The 22,891-nt window shown below is 41.7% G+C and overlaps 2 protein-coding genes across 2 annotated transcripts in view; one reads left to right on the top strand and one right to left on the bottom strand.

The window, feature by feature from the left end:
* Gclc (glutamate--cysteine ligase) overlaps positions 1 to 8,852 on the top strand; it is a gene marked incomplete at its 5' end in the record, with an annotated part of 26,229 nt that extends 17,377 nt beyond the window's left edge. Inside the window, 4 exon segments of the mRNA XM_070100540.1 lie at positions 301 to 498; positions 2,517 to 2,660; positions 4,739 to 4,920; positions 6,071 to 8,852. Of these exon segments, the coding sequence (XP_069956641.1) occupies positions 301 to 498; positions 2,517 to 2,660; positions 4,739 to 4,920; positions 6,071 to 6,260 (714 nt within the window).
* Positions 6,604 to 16,500, bottom strand: LOC128701127 (uncharacterized). The gene is made up of 3 exons (XM_070100541.1): positions 16,106 to 16,500; positions 12,284 to 12,602; positions 6,604 to 10,907 (listed from the first exon to the last, which is right to left on the bottom strand). The coding sequence occupies exons 2-3, from the start codon at positions 12,391 to 12,393 to the stop codon at positions 10,007 to 10,009; spliced, it is 1,011 nt and encodes a 336-aa protein (XP_069956642.1). The 5' UTR covers positions 12,394 to 12,602; positions 16,106 to 16,500; the 3' UTR covers positions 6,604 to 10,006.
* Positions 16,501 to 22,891: the final 6,391 nt, after the last annotated feature.

Consider the following 22,891-nt stretch of genomic DNA (forward strand, 5'->3'; position numbering starts at 1 on the left):
TGATGAAGCCACTGTGTGGCAAAACGTTTCTTCAATAAAGATTCCCATATGTTGCATAAGTGTCTCAATCTTCAACTTGTATTTTTTTGAAGATTTAAGACATTTCTTGCTTATAAGCGTAAGACCTGGTGTTATAGTATTTTTTTGTGTGTAATTAGAAAGCGACTATTAATGGCCCAGCTGTTAAAGCATCGACTGTACACAGCAAGGGACATCGTTTATACTTTTATCTCTAATTACTGAGGTAACGCAGTTGCACACAGAATGCAAAACTAAAAACCTACTTTTCTCTCTATGCAGAATATTCAGAGCACCAATTGGCAGACAATGAGATTCAAATTGCCGCCAGTTAACAGTAACATCGGGTGGAGGGTGGAGTTCCGACCATGTGAGGTTCAGCTGACCGATTTTGAAAATGCTGCGTTTGGAGTGTTCATCGTACTGCTAACTCGTGCAATACTTACTTTTAAACTCAATATGTTAATACCTATTTCAAAGGTAAATGTTTCATTAAAGATGTTCAGATTTTTTTTATGCAACTATAGTCGCTGTAAATACCAGTAGTATAATTTGCACATTTTATAATGAAGTAGAAGTTGTTAGAGAGTTGGCATTTAGTAAGGTTTTCATAAGGTTTATTAATTTGTGGGCCTAAAGCCTATATAATACATGGTCATTTAACCTGTACATCACCAGTTAATAATGTACAGTACACTAAAATAATTATTAAAGTGTACTATTGAGTAGTCACTGAGACGTACACATTTTGGTATTTACAGTAAATAATATTTATTTCTACAGGTGATATAGTTAGCTGACACACTATATAAAAAAATCCCTGTTATGCAGAACTTTTGGGCAACCTAAGTTAATTTGGTCCCTCAGGATGCAATCCCAGGTACCTACATTCTGCTAGGTGAACAGGGGCAGCATGTGTAGGGAAACATGCTCAGTGTTTCACCCGTGCCAGGGATTGATCCCGAACGCACTGTGTGAGAGCTGAGGATACTACCAGCTAAACCACAAGCACCTACAAACCTCTCGGTGCATATTCTGAGACACATACCGCTTGGTGTGCATACGTTTGAGACATACATTTTGATGCCTAATGTACTGAGAGACTTGCACTTCTTGGTATATATGTGCTGAGAGACTTGTATTTTGTAGTGTATGTATTTGCCTCTTTTCATTGTCAAAAGTTAAACATTGCAAATGAAAACCCCTCAAGGGAGGTTTCTTGATGCTGGTGAGGGGTTCATGATCTAGGGAATTGGATCTTTGTTCCAATTCCCTGAATACCTTCCCCCCCCCACAGGCACTGTATAATCCCTATGGGTTTAGTGTTCCCCCTGATTATAATAATAATGCAAATACAAATTTTTATTTCTTTGTGGTACAATGTAGTTTAAATTAAATAAAATATTTTTGTTTTTTCAACAAACCGGCCATATCCCACTGAGGCAGGGTGGCCCAAAAAGAAAAACAAAAGTTTCTCTTTTCAAATTTAGTAATTTTTACAGGAGAAGGGGTTACTAGCCCCTTGCTCCTGGCATTTTAGTCGCCTCTTACAACACGTATGGCTTAAGGAGGAAGAATTCTGTTCCACTTCCCCATGGAGAAGAGGAAATAAACAAGAACAAGAACTAGAAAGAAAATAGCAGAAAACCCAGAGAGGTGTGTGTATATATATGCTTGTATGTGTAGTGTGGCCTAAGTGTAAGTAGAAGTAGCAAGACGTACCTGAAATCTTGAATGTTTATGAGACAGAAAAAAGAACACCAGCAATCCTACCATCACGTAAAACAATTACAGGTTCGTTTTACTCACTTGGCAGGACAGTAGTACCTCCCAGGGTGGTTGCTGTCTACCAAACTACTATCTAGGAAATAAAATATTTGTAGGCACAAGAAAACTACTAGTATGCAATGTATTTCTGGCAGACTAATCCTAATGCTTAAAGATTGTTTAAACATTAAGTAGACTATTAAGCAGGATTTCTTATGCAGTTAACTATAGTCATATGTATTATTCTATTGTTTTCTTGACCCATAGTTCATCTTGTTTTTCATTTTTGAGTGAATGCCTTAATTACCACCCCATGAAAATGGGATACCTGGAGAGGGTTTCAGGGGTCAGTGCCCCCATGGCCCAGTCTGTGACCAGGCCTTGATGGGATGTGTGCAGTGTAGGGAAATAATGAATATAGCGACGTACTCACTTACAACGGGCTCCCTGACCAGTATGCATACCTAAGTGATATATATCAGAGCTGATTTTATTACAGTATAATACTGTATAAACATTTAAAAATATACCAGATATGTTATAAATGGTTCAAAGGTGATATTGTTTTAATATCAAAGATGGCTGACACAGACCCACTACCATTATAGTATGCTCCTCACTTAGCGACAAGTTCATTTACCGACACGATCTTAGGAATGGAACTCCATTATTAAGCGAGGAGAGGCTTTAATACATTTTGTATACATAAAAAAAAAAGAGCTTTTCCTTAGGTCGATGAAAATATGAAGAACTGCCAGAAGAAAAATGCTGTATTGGATCAGAAGCTATGGTTCAGGCGGGAAATTTTTTCTCGAGACTGTGATAAAGGCGACGACGCATGTCAGATGACTGTCAGTGAAATTATTAATGGAAAGGTAAGAACTGCTGAGCTTTTATTTTGGTTTTCCTTGTGAAAGTGAAAGATTTTTTTTTTTTTGCTCACACTGGTCGAGTCTCGCTGAAAAAGAAACACTTTCACCATCATTTGCTGTATTAATGTCATTCCAGAGGCATGTACTGAAAGAAATATCCTAATTGGGGTTAATATGCTCAGGCAAGCTCATTCAAACCCCTGCACAGAAGCCCTCCAAACTTTCCTCAGCACTGGTGAACACTCCTCCAGATGGATCGAAAAGACTGGAACCGACCTCCGCATGAATCAGATACATGATCTATGTCAAGTAAGGCAACAGCGGCACTTCTCCGCTCCATGGAATATTACCCCATTCCAAACTACCATTCCTCCATTTCCCCCCAAACTACTTCTTAAATCACAACCAAAACTTCGCCTTGAAGCCAAACATGAGGCCTTAAGCTGTATTGATAACTTAGTCACACAGCACACACTCTCGCAAATTATTTACGTTGATGGTTCTGTTCACCAATCCACTGGTGCAGCTGGTAGTGCTGCTGTTGTCGTACAGAGTGATGGCTCTCTTAAAGAAATTGGAGCACGCATCAATAATTGGGCCTCTACCCTTCAGACAGAACTGTTTGCCATACTCCTTGCACTGAAATGCATCTATGTATCAAAGATTGACAGTTTAATTGTAACTGATTCTCTGTCATCCATAAATGCTCTCAACTCATTAAGCATAAATTGTGGCATGCTTGTGTCAGAAGCCAGACACAGGTATGGTAGGATTGTGGACAGTGGAGTCAGAGTGCACATGCTGTGGATTCCATCTCACATTGGTCTTCAGATGCATGATAGAACTGATAAATTGGCTAAGCTGTATGCTTTCAAAGAGGGAGTAGATTACAATCTTGGCTTGTCAGGTAGTAGTTTGAGAACAATAATACGAAAAGAACTTCAGCTGAATTTTATGGACTTAAGGCTCAGGGAGATTGACACCAGTGAGTCCATCTATCATCATTCTATCATGCAGGAGGAGCCACATGTCTATGGTGCATCCAACAAAATAAGCAGACTCTTGGATGTCACTACCGCCCGGCTCCGGCTGGGTTACAAGTATCTTTGGCAGGTTAAATCACCACCACCAGATGTAGACCAAACGAAATGTAAACTTTGCCAGATGGATTATTGTCACACCCTGCGTCATTATGTACTGGAGTGCGATAAAATTAATGAATTTAGAAACAACTCACTCAGAAGTGTTCAAGAAATGGCTAAGTATTTTATCCACAGTGGTATATTACAGACCATTCTGGAGAAATACCCTGACTTTGCTAGCTGTAAATAAAGCATTACCACATGTGTGCATGTGTGTGTGTGTGTGTGTGTGTGTGTGTGAGATTGAGTGTGTGTGTGTATGAGTGTGAGTGTGTGTATGAGTGTGTGTGAGTATGAGTGTGTGTGCGTGTGTGTATGAGTTTGTGTGTGTGTGTGTTTATGTGTGTGTGTGTATGAATTTGTATGTGTGTGTGTGTGTGTGTGTGAGAGAGAGAGAGAGACTCAGCAATCAACATTTGCACCAATAACTCACTACAGTTGTGACCGGGTGTGGAAGTGTGAATTGCTCATTACTCTAAAATTTGTTCATGATTGCAGCCATAGATACTACAGTTAAGATGCCCTTCAAAAATGCAAATATCTCTGCCCCTCCTTCAGGGTGTAGGCACTTTACTTTCTACCTCCAGGACTCAAGTCCAGGTAACTAGTTTCCCTGAATTCCTTCACAAAATGTTACCTTGCTCACATTCCAACAGCTTGTCAAGTCCCAAAAACCATTTGCCTTCAGAGTGCCTGCACTCTGAAGGAGGGGTGGGGATGTTGCAATTCAGAGGGTTATCTGAAATGTGTTGTCAGCACACTTCTGGCAAGACAGTGATTAAATGAATGATGGTGAATGTGTTTCTTTGTTTTTGGGTCAACCTATTGAGGTGAATAGGCAAAAGTGTTTAATAATGTTTTTCTCCCACATCTCTGATCACATTATTTCAGGATGACTATGTCTATCACCTCAATCATACTATTCATTGTGTATTACAGGGAGAAGAGTTTGTGGGGTTAATTCCACTGGTCCGGCAGTACCTGGGAGCCCTGGATATGGACGCCGACACAGCTTGCACTGTTGGTCAATATTTAAACTTCATTAGTGCACGAGCTGCTGGAACGGCAATGACCACCGCTGCCTGGATAAGGAACTTCATTACATCACATCCAGAATACAAGTAAATACAGTTAACAAACCACTGTACAGGTGGGGGTTTGAACTTGCGGCAATTGTGTCATTACAGTTTCGTGAGTCAAACACGGTTAATGATTCCAGCCGTGCAGTAGCAAGGAATGGAGGAGAGGGATTAACTGAAGCCATTCAAAATCCCATAAATACACACACTTTAATAATATTAATGAGCACTGTATGACCCTTGTGGATTTAGCAATGATTATAATAATGCTGCTTTAACCCTTAAACTGTCCAAATGTAGGTCTATTTTTTTTTACATAAGAAAGCATGTAAAATCGAATGTAGATCTACATTCAGAGTGCTATATATATGTAAGATGTCTCTGAGTTCAGTGTATGACCTATAGGGATCAGATAGCTCCTGGGGAATGAGAGGTAAACAGGTTTGATACAAAGAATGGGAGTCTATCTCCAGTTCTCTGGATGAATACCATTACTAATATAAAAGCACCCCCCATGATGGGATTTTTTTTGTACAGTTTGTTTTAAGAAGACTGAGTTTAGGTTTAATTCAAGGAAGAGGAGTGGAGCTTAGGTTCCTGGAAGCAGGATCCCTTAACTGACAAAGGTATTTACTGTGAAGAATTATTTCATACATATAAGAACAGCAACCTCTATGGAAGATACCCTCTGTCACTGCTTCCTTGTCATAGGATGTGGGTTCAAGTCTCCTGCATTAAACTAATTATGGGGGGATGTATAACCAGTTAATTGTATAAATAAATCTTAATAAACAAAAATTGTCTGGCTTCTTAACCCTTAAATGGTCCAAACATATATATACGTTTTTTCAACACCTGAAAGTATATAAAAAAATGTAGATCTTTTTTTTTTGTTTTACACTTGAAAACGTGTAAAAAAAACTTTTATCTACATTTGAAAATATGTAAAAGAAAGTAGATCTACTTTTGTAACACTACGAATTTGAACGCTGATTTGTTTGGACCGTTTAAGGGTTGAAAAATCATATCTAAAAATTCAAGGGCATAAATTCCAAAATAAGATGTATTTGTCAGTGTTAGTCCCTTCTGATAAGTACTAATCCCTGAATAATTTAAAAAAAAATTTTTGTTAGGAGGCATTGTACCAATATATCTATAAAACAAGCATAACTATTTTATTCATACTTTGCAGACAGGATTCTGTGGTGAGTGATGGAATTGCCTACGACTTGATTATTGCGGCTAGTGACATAACTCAAGGTAAACAGGAGTGCAAGGAGCTGCTCGGTGGTACACCAAAAACTAAAACATCGGAAGACATACCAAAGGCCATGAAGAAAATCATTCAAATGACATGCATGGTGCCACGCAATGCTGAGTAACTTGCCACCCTCATCATGTTATTTTCCTGCATTTCTGATAAAGCATAATAAAAAGATAAGGCTGTACTTTAAGGGAGAAAATAGATATGGTAAGTGGCACAGATGTGTAAAAATGTAATTAACGATGGCTGAAGGGAGAAGCCATAGGCCTGAGAAAGACTTTCATTGCATGCTGTCTCGCTAAATGGTCATTCACTATGGCAGTGATGCCTGAATCTGGGACCATAACTAAGTTTAGAAGTTAAATATATTATGGATATACCAAGGGAAATATTTTAATGTCACTGAGCATCATCATGCCTTTTCCTGCAGTTCAATACAGGTGCTAAGTTTTGTCAGTCCCTTACCCTAGTGGGTTTAGTGCTTGATTTTGATAATTATTAGTCCCTTAAAACCCCTGAAAAGTAATTTTGAAATTAGTTTCATGACAAAAAAAAATCAAAGGAAAAAATTTTGTAATAAAGATTTTACACGAGAAAAAGCAATTCTTAAAACTAATACGTATTGTCACTAGAATAAATATTACATCTGCTAAAAGTTAACTACTCGTTACTTTCATACACTGGTACCTCACGTTATAATATTTGTATCACACTCTCTTTACAGTGGTCAGTGTTCACTGAGAGTAATGGCAATGTGGTACTGCCCATTAAATAAAGCAAGTCTTAATCTGACACTTATTGAGCAATTAGAAAAAAATATTAATGTTTCAGTGTGATATACAAGGGCAGCAGGAAAGACTTGCTTGTAAAATGCATTTATTATTATTTTGGTGAAATGTATTACCATCAGGAGCTGTAAAAAAATGTCCAACAGTTGGGTGTCTTGACACACACACAGGCTTCATCAGACCAATACAAAGAACAGTGAAGATCAGAACTTTGAGGTAATCAGTCCCTCAGCCTGGAGTTGACTCCAGGCTAAGGGACTGATTATCTCAAATTCTTGATCTTCTTTGTATTGGACTGATGAAGCAAAGCTTTTCCACAATAAAGATACCCAAATGTTGCACATGTCTAACTTTTCAACTTGTTCATTTTCTGAATCACATATCTTCATTACAGCACTTATAAAAGATAGTCGTGAACATTTTGTACAGTAAATAAAGCAAGACATACTAATTACTGTTACCCTATGGAGGGTTGAGCCAAAACTGACTTACCTTACAGTTGAAAAACAGAGCTCAGCTAATTTAACAAGTCTTGCATGATGTGCCTATACAAGTTTATAATCGAGCTTCCAGTATATCGAGAATATGTTTATTAGTAAATAATTAATAGAGCAGAGAGATGACATAACACAAATGTGAATTCAAGGGTAATTTTATAACTATTTCAAACCTGGTTTCCTAATATTAGAACTTAGTTATGCAATAATATGAGGAAAATGAAATGGTTGCAAAATTATCCTCAGATTCATATTTACTAATCTTTAACCATAAGGATCCTGTTGTGTCGCCTCTTTTCTAATGAATACACTAGATTAAATGCTACATACATTGGAAGCTCAATTAGAATACAGGAGGCCCCCCTGTTCATACAACGCCGTCATCTGTCCCTTAGGCAACCGTTGTATGAAAATGCTCTGAGCGGCGGTAAAAGCACCGAATATAGTAAACAATGGCTCAGTTGAAAGCCAACAATAGTGTGGAACACTGAAAAAGAGGTGCTGTATATGCAGGTCCCTTACTGTACATGAGCACAGAGGTCTATCATACAGGACTCTTGCTGTGGCTTATACTATATCAATTCAAGACTGATTGATCAAGCTCAGATCCACAAGGTATGGTGACAAACCAGGCCCCTGAAAACCTCTACAGGTATTACCTAAGCCCTCTTTTTCAACTTTAAGATATTTTGAAATTAAAATTTATTTACTAAACATAATTGATTTTAAAATTATCCCCATGCTCTACTTATAAGTTATATTGAAGAATTTGAATTTATATATTAAGGAACTTAATGATTATACCACAATAACTCCTTTGTTTGAGTTTTATTATATTCTTGACTACTGTGTACCTGGGTCAATTTTGACTTCAGCCTTCATATATTATTATTATAATAAAAAAGAAGTGCTAAACCTACAAGGGTCATACAGCACAAACCCTTCATGTAGTAGGACAAAATGGTACATCTCCCCATGACTTCTGTCTTATAGTCTGTATGAGAGTTTTAATGTTTTTATAAATCATGGTGAAAGTGTCATTGAAACACAAATGCATTTTGAAAGTCTTTCCTGTAACCTTCAGATTAACAAAATATTGTATTATGCACACAATGTATATATTTATTTTGATCAGATATTCATTGCCTGCATGTGACTTATTATTGTAAAACATTTTACCAATTCCAATTCCTAAATGTACTGGTGTGCATAGTTTGAAGATGAAATAAACAAGATGGTAAAATGATTGGATGACTTTTCAACATGTCTGTTCTAGTGATGACCTGACAAATCTACTTCCTTCAAACAGTTTAATAGTGAAGCCTGCATAGACAAGGCAGTTTATATAATGGTCCTCTACTAAATAAGGGAAACTGCCCTTCACTACTAATATTAAGTTGCTAATAAAGGTTTTTTAACAATGAATGATATTTTACTGAACAGTTTAAGACACTTCCTAATAGTTAACTGTATGGCAAAACACTGAGTGCACACCAATAATGAATGACAACGTCGATTTGGCACTCTGTGAAATAATATACCTATGATATGTTATACTTAAACAAATAACCAGAACATGAGAGTGAAAAGATTCTCTCTCCACTATGTGAGAGTTATTTGTGTATTGCTCCAGTCACAGTATTGTGCCTGTTATACTTAGTGAATTACACATGTGCAGCACATGAGTGTCTTCATTTAGAAGATATCTCATCAACTTGTGGCTTTTTCAATTTAGTACAAATGTATATACAAGACAGTGAAGATAAGGTAATCAGTCTTGAAGGTGTTTAGAGATTTTTCCACTGGTTGATGAGAAATCTTCAAAATAAATGATACCCAGGTGCTGCATTACATCAATATATAATAATATTGTTTTCCTATATACATTTGTTTTTTTTTTCAAGTTGGCCATCTCCCATTGAGGCAGGGTGACATCCATATATTTTTTTAATACACCGACTGTTTCCCACCAAAGGGGGGTGACCCCAAAAAAAAAAATTTTTTTTTTATATTTAGTAATGTATACAGGAAAATGAGGTTATTAGCCCTTATAGTGTAGTAAAAAAAAAAAACTGTATTAATACCAAACACACATGACGTGATCAGACCTTCACATCTTCAGTTATCTCAGCAACTTTTAACCAACACTCTTGTCATCCTCACTCATCACTTAGCTGTCCAGGACTGTTTGAAAAAATGTGTTCAGTTTTGATTTCTGATCTGTGGGTGTCTTGTGAAGTTTGTCCTTCAATGGGGTGTGTTGCTGCTGGTAAAGAGCTCTTAATCCAAGGAATTTGGGCTACTTTTGCCTTTCTTGGATTAACACCTCATTCCCAAGGCACTGCATGACCCCTTTGGGTTTAGGTTTCTTCATTAATATAATTAACCTATTTTACTGAAATGGGAACATTATTAAGCTTACATATAACTTCACTTTTTCCCTATAGGTACTGTTGTTATTATCCATGTATATGTTTTACATGATCAAGGCCCCCAGAACAAAATTGTTTTCTATTGTTTGCTCATGTCTCTCTGAACCAATTGTTGACATCTATTATCAAGGTTTATTCCATGAAAAGTTAAATTTTCTCGTGTATTAGAAAAGCTTTAGTTAACAGCAGCAGGTGTGACAAGGGTGGTACATTTAAGCCCACTTGTGTACCAACTTTGAGGAAGTATGTTAAAGGAACCTTCCAGGAGCTCTCATCCTGGCATTTGGGCTCTGTTCCTGATACGTAATCGGTGACACCCTCATGACTGTTTTCTGTAGAATTAAAATAGTGATTGCCAAAAAGAAATGATGTTCCTGGCCCTTCCTCTAATGAAAGAGTATCATTATAATTTTGAACAGTATAAAAATATTTGTCAGATCTCCTTTCCAGGTCATCCAGACCTCTGTGCCATGACTTTACATTATTCTCTACCTCAATAGGCACTGACAATGCATGGTCATTCAAAAATGACTCATCCATATTATATGCAAAATCACGCACACCCTGTCTGAAATCCCCTGCTTCCAGCCTTGATACATTCAGATATGTATCAAAGGACTCTTCCATGTCTATTTCTTGCCACATTGGCTCAGAACTAATGTTACATGCTGTTTGTCTAATATTTCTTTTATCAACACTGTCCCAAACACAACCTAAACAGTGACTGACCTCGGGTTCCTCTAGGCTTCTTTCCACCAAGATGCTCTTCTCCAAATTTTTATCTGAATCTTTCAGAAACTGACTTCTGGCTATGTCTGAGTTATCTTTCAAATTGTTTGGTTGCCACTGCTGGTCTCTCACATTATAGGTGATACAGATTTCTGCTGAAGCTGGTTGATAATCTTGGGTATTCCAAGTATGTGCTTCACCTGCATTATGTGGCAAAGCTGCATCATCAGGGCAGTTGTGTGGAGATGATATACTATCAGAGCAGGTGTGTGTTACAGACACATCAGGCCAGGTGTTCATGTGGGTTTTGCTTTGCCACCTGTAAAAATAATTTCAGAATTAGAATTAAATATCATATTACCAGAAACGAGGTGTAGAGCTACCAAAAGTATAATTCAGAGCTGAGGTGGTGGTTTGGGCATTTAGAGAGGATGGAACAAAATACATTAAGATGATTTGGATGGTGTATAAATCTGAGGCAGAGGGATGGAGAGGTAGGTTGTCCCAGGATGGGATAATGGAGGCTTTGAGTGCTAGGGAGCTCAAACAACCAAGTGCATTAGATCAGAGTGAGTGGAGACAAGCGGTTTTTATGAACTGACCTGCTTTGGGAGTGTGAATTCAGGGAAATTGGTAAGCTGGACTCTAGTCCTAGAGGTGGAAGTACAGCGCCTCCAATCTAAAGCAGCTATAAGGATGTTACATTTTAGAGGGCCATCTGAACTGTGATGTTAGCAGACTTCTGGCAAGACGTGATTGAATAAACAGAAGTGAACGTGTTTCCTCTTTTTCTGGGGGGGGGGGGTCATCTTACTTCAGTGGGAGGGAGCCAGTGTTTAAAAAGTCTCTCTCTCTCTTCATTATACAGTGTATTTATTGATAATCTAACCCTCAAAATAGCAAAGAAAAATAGTAAAATATAATTTTTTTGTATTACAAATTAAGCAGAGCTTTATCAAAAGTTTAACAAATTTGAAATAAAAAATCTTTGATCCTCATTTATATAGCATTTGATATTTTGTAGCTAGTATACTTTTTTTTTTTAATTGTAGATGATTACAGATAAACTCTCATACTATATATAAGACTACAAAACCAAAGTCATGTCATAAGGACCTAAATATTTTATAAATATTTGCAGCCTAACACAGAGCTAATAAGTGACTGAAAAATCCCCTGGTGTAAAATAAAAAGAGCATGCCATGAAAAGGCACTAAGGCCCTCTACGTATTATGAAAAACTAATACAGTGGTACCCCGCGTTTCGAACCCCTCCAACTAGAACAATTATGTAAGTGCTTTTGAATGCGTATTTTGACTGACCTAATTTACATTATTTCTTATAGGAACAAATTCGTCCAGTATCGGCACTTGAACAGCCTTCTGGAACAAATTAATTTCGAAACTCGGGGTACCATTGTACTATAATAAATTGATAACGAGGCCATTTAAAATGGAAGGCAATGCAGGTAATTGCACATTATTCCTCCAAGGGGGAGAACAGAATGTCTAGATGCTGGTAAGAGATTTTGATCAAGGGAATCATGAGGTACCTGCCCTTTCCTTGGGTCAGATCTGATTACTTTAAGTTCCCCAGGTGCTGCATGATCTCTTATGTGTACAGTGCTAGCTCTGGATTATATTACCACTTATACCAAATATCTGTAGATGGAGGGTACAAGCATGAATGTCTCACCTCATGAAGAGATGCATTCCACAGCAGTTTCCCATCACCAAGATACTGGCGACCGTTTCTAGGTTTAAGTCGATTGATTTTTGGTGACTTGTGACTGTTCTTTGGACCATGGAGATGACTATAGTGTTCAGAGACTTGCTTTTGGGTGCAGTCTTCTTCAGACCACGTTGATGACTAGATTCTGGGTGCAATGTTCTTCAGACCACGTTGATGACTGTAGATTTTGGGTTCAATGTTCTTCACACCACGTTGATGACCGTTGCATTCAAAGACTTGCTTTTGGGTCTACCTGACTGCCACTCAGCTCTCACACGTCACCCTGCAAGTCAATGAAACACTGAAGCATGCTTCTATTTTACTTTCACATGGGCCCTGAACACCATCTTTCAGGATCCCCTAAGGTTAGCCCAACCTTGTGTAACAATACAAATTCATTCTTAAGGTTAGTGTCATGATGTAGGTAAGGGACTCTCGACTCAACTGAATCTATTCTTCCCTGTAGTGTACTACAGAAACTACACTGTAGAGTCCAACAACAACTACACTGTAGAGTGCTACAACAACTACACTGTAGAGTGCTACAACAACTACACTGTAGAGTCCAACAACAACTACACTGTAGAGTCCAACAACAACTACACTGTAGAGTGCTACAACAACTACACTGTAGAGTGCTACAACAACTACACTGTAGAGTCCAACAACAACTACACTGTAGTGTACTACAGAAACTACACTGTAGAGTCCAACAACAACTACACTGTAGAGTCCAACAACAACTACACTGTAGAGTGCTACAACTACACTGTAGAGTCCAACAACAACTACACTGTAGAGTGCTACAACAACTACACTGTAGAGTCCAACAACAACTACACTGTAGAGTGCTACAACAACTACACTGTAGAGTGCTACAACAACTACACTGTAGAGTCCAACAACAACTACACTGTAGTGTACTACAGAAACTACACTGTAGTCCAACAACAACTACACTGTAGTGTACTACAGAAACTACACTGTAGAGTCCAACAACAACTACACTGTAGAGTCCAACAACAACTACACTGTAGAGTCCAACAACAACTACACTGTAGAGTCCAACAACAACTACACTGTAGAGTGCTACAACAACTACACTGTAGAGTCCAACAACAACTACACTGTAGAGTGCTACAACTACACTGTAGAGTCCAACAACTACACTGTAGAGTGCTACAACAACTACACTGTAGAGTGCTACAACAACTACACTGTAGAGTGCTACAACAACTACACTGTAGAGTGCTACAACAACTACACTGTAGAGTCCAACAACAACTACACTGTAGAGTGCTACAACAACTACACTGTAGAGTGCTACAACAACTACACTGTAGAGTGCTACAACAACTACACTGTAGAGTGCTACAACAACTACACTGTAGAGTCCAACAACAACTACACTGTAGAGTGCTACAAAAACTACACTGTAGAGTGCTACAACAACTACACTGTAGAGTCCAACAACAACTACACTGTAGAGTGCTACAACAACTACACTGTAGAGTCCAACAACTACACTGTAGAGTCCAACAACAACTACACTGTAGAGTCCAACAACAACTACACTGTAGAGTGCTACAACAACTACACTGTAGAGTCCAACAACTACACTGTAGAGTCCAACAACAACTACACTGTAGAGTCCAACAACAACTACACTGTAGAGTGCTACAACAACTACACTGTAGTGCTACAACAACTACACTGTAGAGTGCTACAACAACTACACTGTAGAGTCCAACAACAACTACACTGTAGAGTGCTACAACAACTACACTGTAGAGTCCAACAACAACTACACTGTAGAGTCCAACAACAACTACACTGTAGAGTGCTACAACAACTACACTGTAGAGTGCTACAACAACTACACTGTAGAGTGCTACAACAACTACACTGTAGAGTGCTACAACAACTACACTGTAGAGTCCAACAACAACTACACTGTAGAGTGCTACAACAACTACACTGTAGAGTGCTACAACAACTACACTGTAGAGTCCAACAACAACTACACTGTAGAGTCCAACAACAACTACACTGTAGAGTGCTACAACAACTACACTGTAGAGTGCTACAACAACTACACTGTAGAGTCCAACAACAACTACACTGTAGAGTGCTACAACAACTACACTGTAGAGTGCTACAACAGCTACTTTGTAGAATTGTTGAGTAGCTTATTTTAGTCGGATTGTTCACCCGGAGGGATAGTAACCCAGGAAAGCCACTCAAGACTGGCTTATTACCACTGTTCCTTAGAGCCCCTCAAGGGAGGTTCTTTGATGCTGGTGAGGGGCTCTTGATCTAGGGAATTGGATCTGTGCTCCAGTTCCCTGAATTGAGCCTGAATACCTTCCATCCCCCACCCAGGTGCTCTATAATCCTACGGGTTTAGCGCTCCCCAATGATTATAATAATAATAATAATGTGTTCCTTAGATTCCCCCCATAACAGACACCTTACACCCAGGTACCTACTTACTGCTAGGTAAACAGGGCCAACAGGTGTAAGGAAACATGCTCTACGTTTTCACCCATGCCAGGGATCGAACCCTAGTGTTTCAGATGCTAATCCCTAACGGAATTAAGTCAGATTTCAGTGGCTTTCTTGGATCATCCTGAGTTAATAACCCCATTTTAAATAATTTTCTCTAGCTCAAACTTTAACATGGCTTCCTAAACATTACGTTGCAAAATGCTGAACACTTTCTGATATTACTTCAGTAGGAAAACATTCAGAGTTACAGCCTCAACATTGGGTTGAAAATTAATGGATGGGATGAATGCTTGTTTGCAGGTAATCACAGATTTAATTAATGTTTGGATGCGGATTAATCTGAGTGGTGACTGGCTGGATCTTTAGTAAGTGAACGACACCAAGAGTCAGTCTTGGTTCAGTCACTGTCCAGTCTGAGACGCTAGTTTAGTTAGTTTAATATGTTTATTATGCACCCCATACCCATCCTGTGGGCGGTAGTCAAAAGATTACAAAGGTACATAATGGGTCCAGGGACTCGACCCCAAAGTAATGATAGCTGAACTAGTTACAAAGGTAATGAACTCCAGGTAGATCTGGTCACAATCATGGCAAGTTACAAAGGTAATGAATCAGCCTCACTCCTATACATGGAAAATCCTAGAGGGACTAGTACCGAACTTGCACACGAAAATCACTCACTACGAAAGCAAAAGACTTGGCAGACGATGCAACATCCCCCCAATGAAAAGCAGGGGTGCCACTAGCACGTTAAGAGACCATACAATAAGTGTCAGGGGCCCGAGACTGTTCAACTGCCTCCCAGCATACATAAGGGGGATTACCAACAGACCCCTGGCAGTCTTCAAGCTGGCACTGGACAAGCACCTAAAGTCGGTTCCTGACCAGCCGGGCTGTGGCCCGTACGTTGGTTTGCGTGCAGCCAGCAGTAACAGCCTGGTTGATCAGGCTCTGATCCACCAGGCCTGGTCACAGACCGGGCCGCGGGGGCGTTGACCCCCGGAACTCACTCCAGGTACATGGTTACAGTCATGAACAAATTACAAACTAATGAACCACTGATACGCTACACAGGTTGTCTATACACCAATAGATGTATGTCTGGGTGTATATCTCTCAGTGTCTATACACTCAGAGGTTGGTCAGATTAATGCAGGTTTAAGATCTATCAACTACACCTCTGGGTGCATGTATCCTATTCATAAAGATGGTTATGCCCCTCAAGACGTATATACACAAAGTTCAATTTCTAATTTCAGTAGTCAAAAGTGTTCCTACCTGATGGTATTCAATTTACTCAATGACTGGTGTTCATGGTCTCCTGGAAGTTCCCAACATTTTAACGAGTTTCTCTCAGCAGGTCCCAGCACTTTAACGAGTCTCTCTCTCTGCAGGTCCCAGCACTTGAACGAGTTTCTCTCAGCACTTTAACGAGTGTCTCTCGGCAGGTCCCAGCACTTGAACGAGTTTCTCTCGGCAGGTCCCAGCACTTGAACGAGTTTCTCTCAGCAGGTCCCAGCACTTTAACGAGTGTCTCTCGGCAGGTCCCAGCACTTGAACGAGTTTCTCTCAGCAGGTCCCAGCACTTTAGCGACTCTCTCAGCAGGTCCCAGCACTTTAACGAGTCTCTCTCAGCAGGTCCCAGCACTTTAACGAGTCTCTCAGCAGGTCCCAGCACTTTACCGAGTCTCTCAGCAGGTCCCAGCACTTTAACGAGTCTCTCTCTCAGCAGGTCCCAGCACTTTAACGAGTCTCTCTCAGCAGGTCCCAGCACTTTAACGAGTCTCTCTCTCAGCAGGTCCCAGCACTTGAACGAGTTTCTCTCAGCAGGTCCCAGCACTTTAACGAGTGTCTCTCAGCAGGTCCCAGCACTTTAACGACTCTCTCAGCAGGTCCCAGCACTTTAACGACTCTCTCAGCAGGTCCCAGCACTTTAACGACTCTCTCAGCAGGTCCCAGCACTTTAACGAGTCTCTCTCTCAGCAGGTCCCAGCACTTTAACGACTCTCTCAGCAGGTCCCAGCACTTTAACGACTCTTTCAGCAGGTCCCAGCACTTTAACGACTCTCTCAGCAGGTCCCAGCACTTTAACGAGTCTCTCTCTCAGCAGGTCCCAGCACTTTAACGAGTCTCTCTCAGCAGGTCCCAGCACTTTAACGAGTCTCTCTCTCAGCAGGTCCCAGCAATTTAACGACTCTCTCAGCAGGTCCCAGCACTTTAACGACTCTCTCAGCAGGTCCCAGCACTTTAACGACTCTCTCAGCAGGTCCCAGCACTTTAACGACTCTCTCAGCAGGTCCCAGCACTTTAACGAGTCTCTCTCTCAGCAGGTCCCAGCACTTTAACGACTCTCTCAGCAGGTCCCAGCACTTTAACGACTCTTTCAGCAGGTCCCAGCACTTTAGCGACTCTCTCAGCAGGTCCCAGCACTTTAACGAGTCTCTCTCTCAGCAGGTCCCAGCACTTTAACGACTCTCTCAGCAGGTTCCAGCACTTTAACGACTCTCTCAGCAGGTTCCAGCACTTTAACGACTCTCTCAGCAGGTCCCAGCACTTTAACGACTCTCTCAGCAGGTCCCAGCACTTTAACGACTCTCTCAGCAGGTCCCAGCACTTTAACGAGTGTATCTCTCTCGGCAGGTCCCAGCACTTGAACGAGTTTCTCTCGGCAGGTCCAAGCACTTTAACGACTCTCTCAGCAGGTCCCAGCACTTTAACGAGTCTCTCTCAGCAGGTCCCAGCACTTTAACGAGTCTCTCTCTCAGCAGGTCCCAGCACTTTAACGACTCTCTCAGCAGGTCCCAGCACTTTAACGACTCTCTCAGCAGGTCCCAGCACTTTAACGACTCTCTCGGCAGGTCCCAGCACTTGAACGAGTTTCTCTCAGCAGGTCCCAGCACTTGAACGAGTTTCTCTCAGCAGGTCCCAGCACTTTAACGAGTGTGTCGCTGAGTATTATACTCAGAAAAGAGAGCTAGGCGGTAGACGACACACTCCTCACTGAACCTCTCTTGCTATACTTCCCATGACCTTAAATGATACATAAGCAACCTTTTCTCCACCCCCCCCACCTTCCATTACCCCCACCAAGGGAGGGAGAAGCGCTAAACCCATAGGGGTTATGTAGCTCCTGTACGTGACCATCAAGACTTCCCTGGCCTCTTAAATCTGCGATAGCCTTACATAAAATACACATCATCGAGAACGTCAATGTGAAGTTAATTGAATATAATGTACATTTTATGCGGCCATTATGCATGAACATGGTTGATACCAAGTGTCCGGGGTTCGATCCCCGGTACGGGTAGAAGTTACTTAGGTGTTTTAAGTTCTGAAGTTGAAATATGATATTACAAGGACTTAAATGGAAATAAGTAACTGACTTTCTGGGGTTATCCTGGGTAATTTACACTAGGAAAGCAAAAGACTGATATTTACTTAGAAATTCTAGTAAGGAGAGGGGTGTGCCTGGTGACGCCTTGTACTCGTACGGTTTTAATGAAGCTGTTGCAGGAGGGAGAAGCAAGATGGTACACAAGTCCCTCTGAGAGGGGGTAGCCCTCTCTGGAGAGAGGTCATTACCCCTCTTCAAAAATGGGAGGAATATTGCCCCATTGAAAAATGGAGATTTTTCTCTAAAACTGGGCAGAATGAAAAAGCGGGGTGGCCACGAGTACGCTGAGACAACACAGTAAGTGTCAGGGGCCTAAGACTGTTCAACTGCCTCCCAGCATACATAAAGGGGATTACCAATAGACCCCTGGCTGTCTTCAAGAGGGAGCTGGACAGACACCTAAAGTCAGTACCTGACCAGCCGGGTTGTGGTTAGTATGTCGGTTTGCGTGCGGCCAGCAGTAACAGCCTTGATCATGCGCTGATCCACAGGGCGGCTGGTATCGGACCGGGCCGCGGGGGGCGTTGACCCCCGGAACTCTCTCCAGGTATGTATGATAACAGGGCTTATGTGTACCTGTGCCTTAAGAAACTTACACTTGCTGTCCCTGTTTACTTAGAAGTAGGTAGGTACCTCGGTGTTAGTGGACTGGTTTGGGTGGTATCCTGGGGGACAAGATTAAAGGACTGCAATGGAAATAAGACAATCCTCGATGACGCACTGATTTTCTTGGGTTATCCTGGGTGGCTAACCCTCCGAGGTTAAAAATCCCAACAATTATTATTATTATAATCAAGGGGAAGCGCTAAACCCGGAGGATTATACAGCGCCTGGGGGGGGGGATGTGGAAGGCATTCAGGCTTAATTCGGGAAACTGGAGCACAGATCCAATTCCCTAAATCAAGAGCCCCTCACCAACATCAAGGAACCTTCCTTGAGGGGACAGGTCACTGTATAGATACCTGATTGTCTGGTACTAGACAGGTCGCTGTATAGATACCTGATTGTCTGGTACTAGACAGGTCGCTGTATAGATACCTGATTGTCTGGTACTAGACAGGTCACTGTATAGATACCTGATTGTCTGGTACTAGACAGGTCACTGTATAGATACCTGATTGTCTGGTACTAGACAGGTCACTGTATAGATACCTGATTGTCTGGTACTAGACAGGTCGCTGTATAGATACCTGATTCAGGCTTAATTCGGGGACTAGACAGGTCTGGACCTGATTGTCACTAGACAGGTCGCTGTATAGATACCTGATTGTCCTAGACAGGTCGCTGTATAGATACCTGATTGTCTGGTACTAGAGGTCCCCTGATTGTCTGGTACTACAGGTCAACATTGTCTGGTACTAGACAGGTCGCTGTATAGATACCTGATCTGGTACTTCACTGATAGATACCTGATTGTCTGGTACAGACAGTCACTGTATAGATACCTGATTGTCTGGTACTAGACAGGTCGCTGTATAGATACCTGATTGTCTGGTACTAGACAGGTCGCTGTATAGATACCTGATTGTCTGGTACTAGACAGGTCACTGTATAGATACCTGATTGTCTGGTACTAGACAGGTCACTGTATAGATACCTGATTGTCTGGTACTAGACAGGTCACTGTATAGATACCTGATTGTCTGGTACTAGACAGGTCACTGTATAGATACCTGATTGTCTGGTACTAGACAGGTCGCTGTATAGATACCTGATTGTCTGGTACTAGACAGGTCGCTGTATAGATACCTGATTGGTACTAGACAGGTCGCTGTATAGATACCTGATTGTCTGGTACTAGACAGGTCGCTGTATAGATACCTGATCACCTGGCACTAGACAGGTCACTGTATAGATACCTGATTACCTGGCACTAGACAGGTCACTGTATAGATACCTGATTACCTGGCACTAGACAGGTCACTGTATAGATACCTGATTACCTGGCACTAGACAGGTCACTGTATAGATACCTGATTACCTGGCACTAAACAGGTCACTGTATAGATGATGCCTGATTACCTGGCACTAGACGGGTCACTGTATAGATATCTGATTACCTGGCACTAGACAGGTCACTGTATAGATACCTGATTACATGGCACTAGACAGGTCACTGTATAGATATCTGATTACCTGGCACTAGACAGGTCACTATAGATACCTGATTACCTGGCACTAGACAGGTCACCGTATGGTTCCTATACGGTTACCACTTCAACGTTATTATATTGCAACACCCGGACTACAATAGTTAAGTCTGTAGTCTACAACATTCATAGTTATTATGACTGCTAGACAAGCATTTTTTAATATCTCTATTATTCTCTCTCTTGCTCGCTCTCGCTCTCTCGCTCTCTCTCGCTCTCTCTCGCTCTCTCTCGCTCTCTCTCGCTCTCTCTCGCTCTCTCTCGCTCTCTCTCTCTCTCTCTCTCTCTCTCTCTCTCTCTCTCTCTCTCACACACACACACATACGACCCCTACAACTACAATTAGGCGAGTACACACAAAATAATGAGAGGAATTGAGAATGTGGACAAAGTGTGTTCCAGAGATGGGACACAGCAACAAGGGGTCACAGTTGGAAGTTCAAGACTCGGATGAGTCACAAGGATGTTAGGAAGTATTTCTTCAGTCAGAGTTGTCAGGAAGTGGAACAGTCTGGAGAGTGATGTAGTGGAGACAGGATCCATACATAGGAGGTATGATTAAACTCGTGGAGCCAGGAGAGAGTGGATCTAGTAGCGACCAGTGAAGAGGCAGGGCCAGGAGCTGTGACTCGACCCCTGCAACCACATCAGTAGGAGGACTAATAACGTGTGTCAGGACTGAGCTGATGAGTGTAGATCAAAGCCTCGTCAGCAGCGCTCACGTGGTCAGCACTGGCCACAAGCCGGCAACACCCACAACCTGACTAATCAAAAAGTAGACGGAAGAGAGTCTATTCGCTTACGTTCAATAAACCATACGGGTTTAGCACGACATGAAACAAGATTTATTATAATGTCACAAGACTGATAGTGCGTCTAAAGTTAATAATAATTTTTAATGTGAAAGCGCCAAACCCGAAGGGATTCTACAGCTTCCTGAGGATCAAAGCAGGAATCAGGTTTGATCCGAGGATCCCATCAAGGCAGGATGACCCTCTCCCCACCCGCAAGAAATACACAGCGCCCCACACACACACACACACACACACACACACACACACACACACACACACACACACACACACACACACACACACACACACACACACACACACACAGCAAAGAAACACTCGCCATCATTCAGTCAATAGCTGCTCCCCCAGTACATCACGCCTCAAACCACCTTCCCAACCGCAACAGCCAAATCGATCAAAACTAAGCGCTAAACCCGCAGGGGGGTCACAGCCCAACTGCAACAGTCCCAACTTTTACTTTCAGACTGCAGTCACTGCAATGATAGGCCTAAGGCTGTGTTTTTTTTTTTTAACCTTGATTTATTTCAACGTCTCTGGTCACTTCAGAGTCAACGAGAATGAGTCTTGTGGTGACCCCTTCATCCATATGGTGACCTTCATCCCCGTGGTGACCCCTTCATCCCCGTGGTGACCCCTTCATCCCCGTGGTGACCCCTTCATCCCCGTGGTGACCCCTTCATTCCCGTGGTGACCCCTTCATCCCCGTGGTGACCCCTTCATTCCCGTGGTGACCCCTTCATTCCCGTGGTGACCCCTTCATCCCCGTGGTGACCCCTTCATCCCCGTGGTGACCCCTTCATCCCCGTGGTGACCCCTTCATCCCCGTGGTGACCCCGTCATCCCCGTGGTGACCCCTTCATCCCCGTGGTGACCCCTTCATCCCCGTGGTGACCCCTTCATCCCCGTGGTGACCCCTTCATCCCCGTGGTGACCCCTTCATCCCCGTGGTGACCCCTTCATCCCTAAAGTACACTGTCACATCTTCCTAAGATGGCGACCCAAGAGCAAGAGGTATATGGAGACGATCATACATCTCGACTGACCTTAGATTGATTCCCCCGGTCCTTAGATTCAACTCCCCTGGTCCTTAGGTAGAACCCCCAGGTCCTTAGATTGAACCCTTTCCCCCTGGTCAATCTAACACACACACGAGGGGCAAGACTGGCTACAGTATCAACATCTTGGGCTCAGTAATGACGACACTGTCATCTCCCACACTTCCTCGACCACTATCCTCCAAGTCCGGAGCCTTGATGCGAGGTGAAGGGCTCTTGATTCAGGGTATCTGAACTACCCTCCCGTTCCTCGGGTTAAACCCAATTGCCTCTCATTCTTGTTCACACTGAGGTCGAACCCAGCGTCTGTGTAACTCTCAAGGGTTATACAGCGTCTAGGCAATGGAAAGTATTGAGGTTTGATTCGAGGAAGGTATAAATCTGCTGCACAGGCGAATTGTTTTTGGCAAAGATATCCAAATTTTGCATACATGTCCTATTCATCAATATAAAATGTGCTTAATTAATATTAATGATAATTATTTCTACAAGTACGTGATACAACTTATACAGACCATAGCTGACATCAATGACATACTATATAGAAAGCCTCTTGTTAAGCAGAGCATTTCGGGCAAATTAGGCCAATTTTGTCCCCAGGATGCGACCCACACCAGTCGACTAACACCCAGATACCTATTTTATTGCTA

The sequence above is a fragment of the Cherax quadricarinatus genome, chromosome 73 (assembly GCF_038502225.1).
Source record: "Cherax quadricarinatus isolate ZL_2023a chromosome 73, ASM3850222v1, whole genome shotgun sequence".
NCBI lineage: Eukaryota > Metazoa > Arthropoda > Malacostraca > Decapoda > Parastacidae > Cherax > Cherax quadricarinatus.

Excerpts from the sequence above, each read along its gene's own strand:
- LOC128701127 (XM_070100541.1), bottom strand. The coding sequence starts at position 12,393 with ATGGTCCAAAGAACAGTCACAAGTCACCAAAAATCAATCGACTTAAAC. Across the intron at positions 10,908-12,283 it reads GGAATGCATCTCTTCATGAG|GTGGCAAAGCAAAACCCACA; the intron begins GTGAGACATTCA and ends TTATTTTTACAG.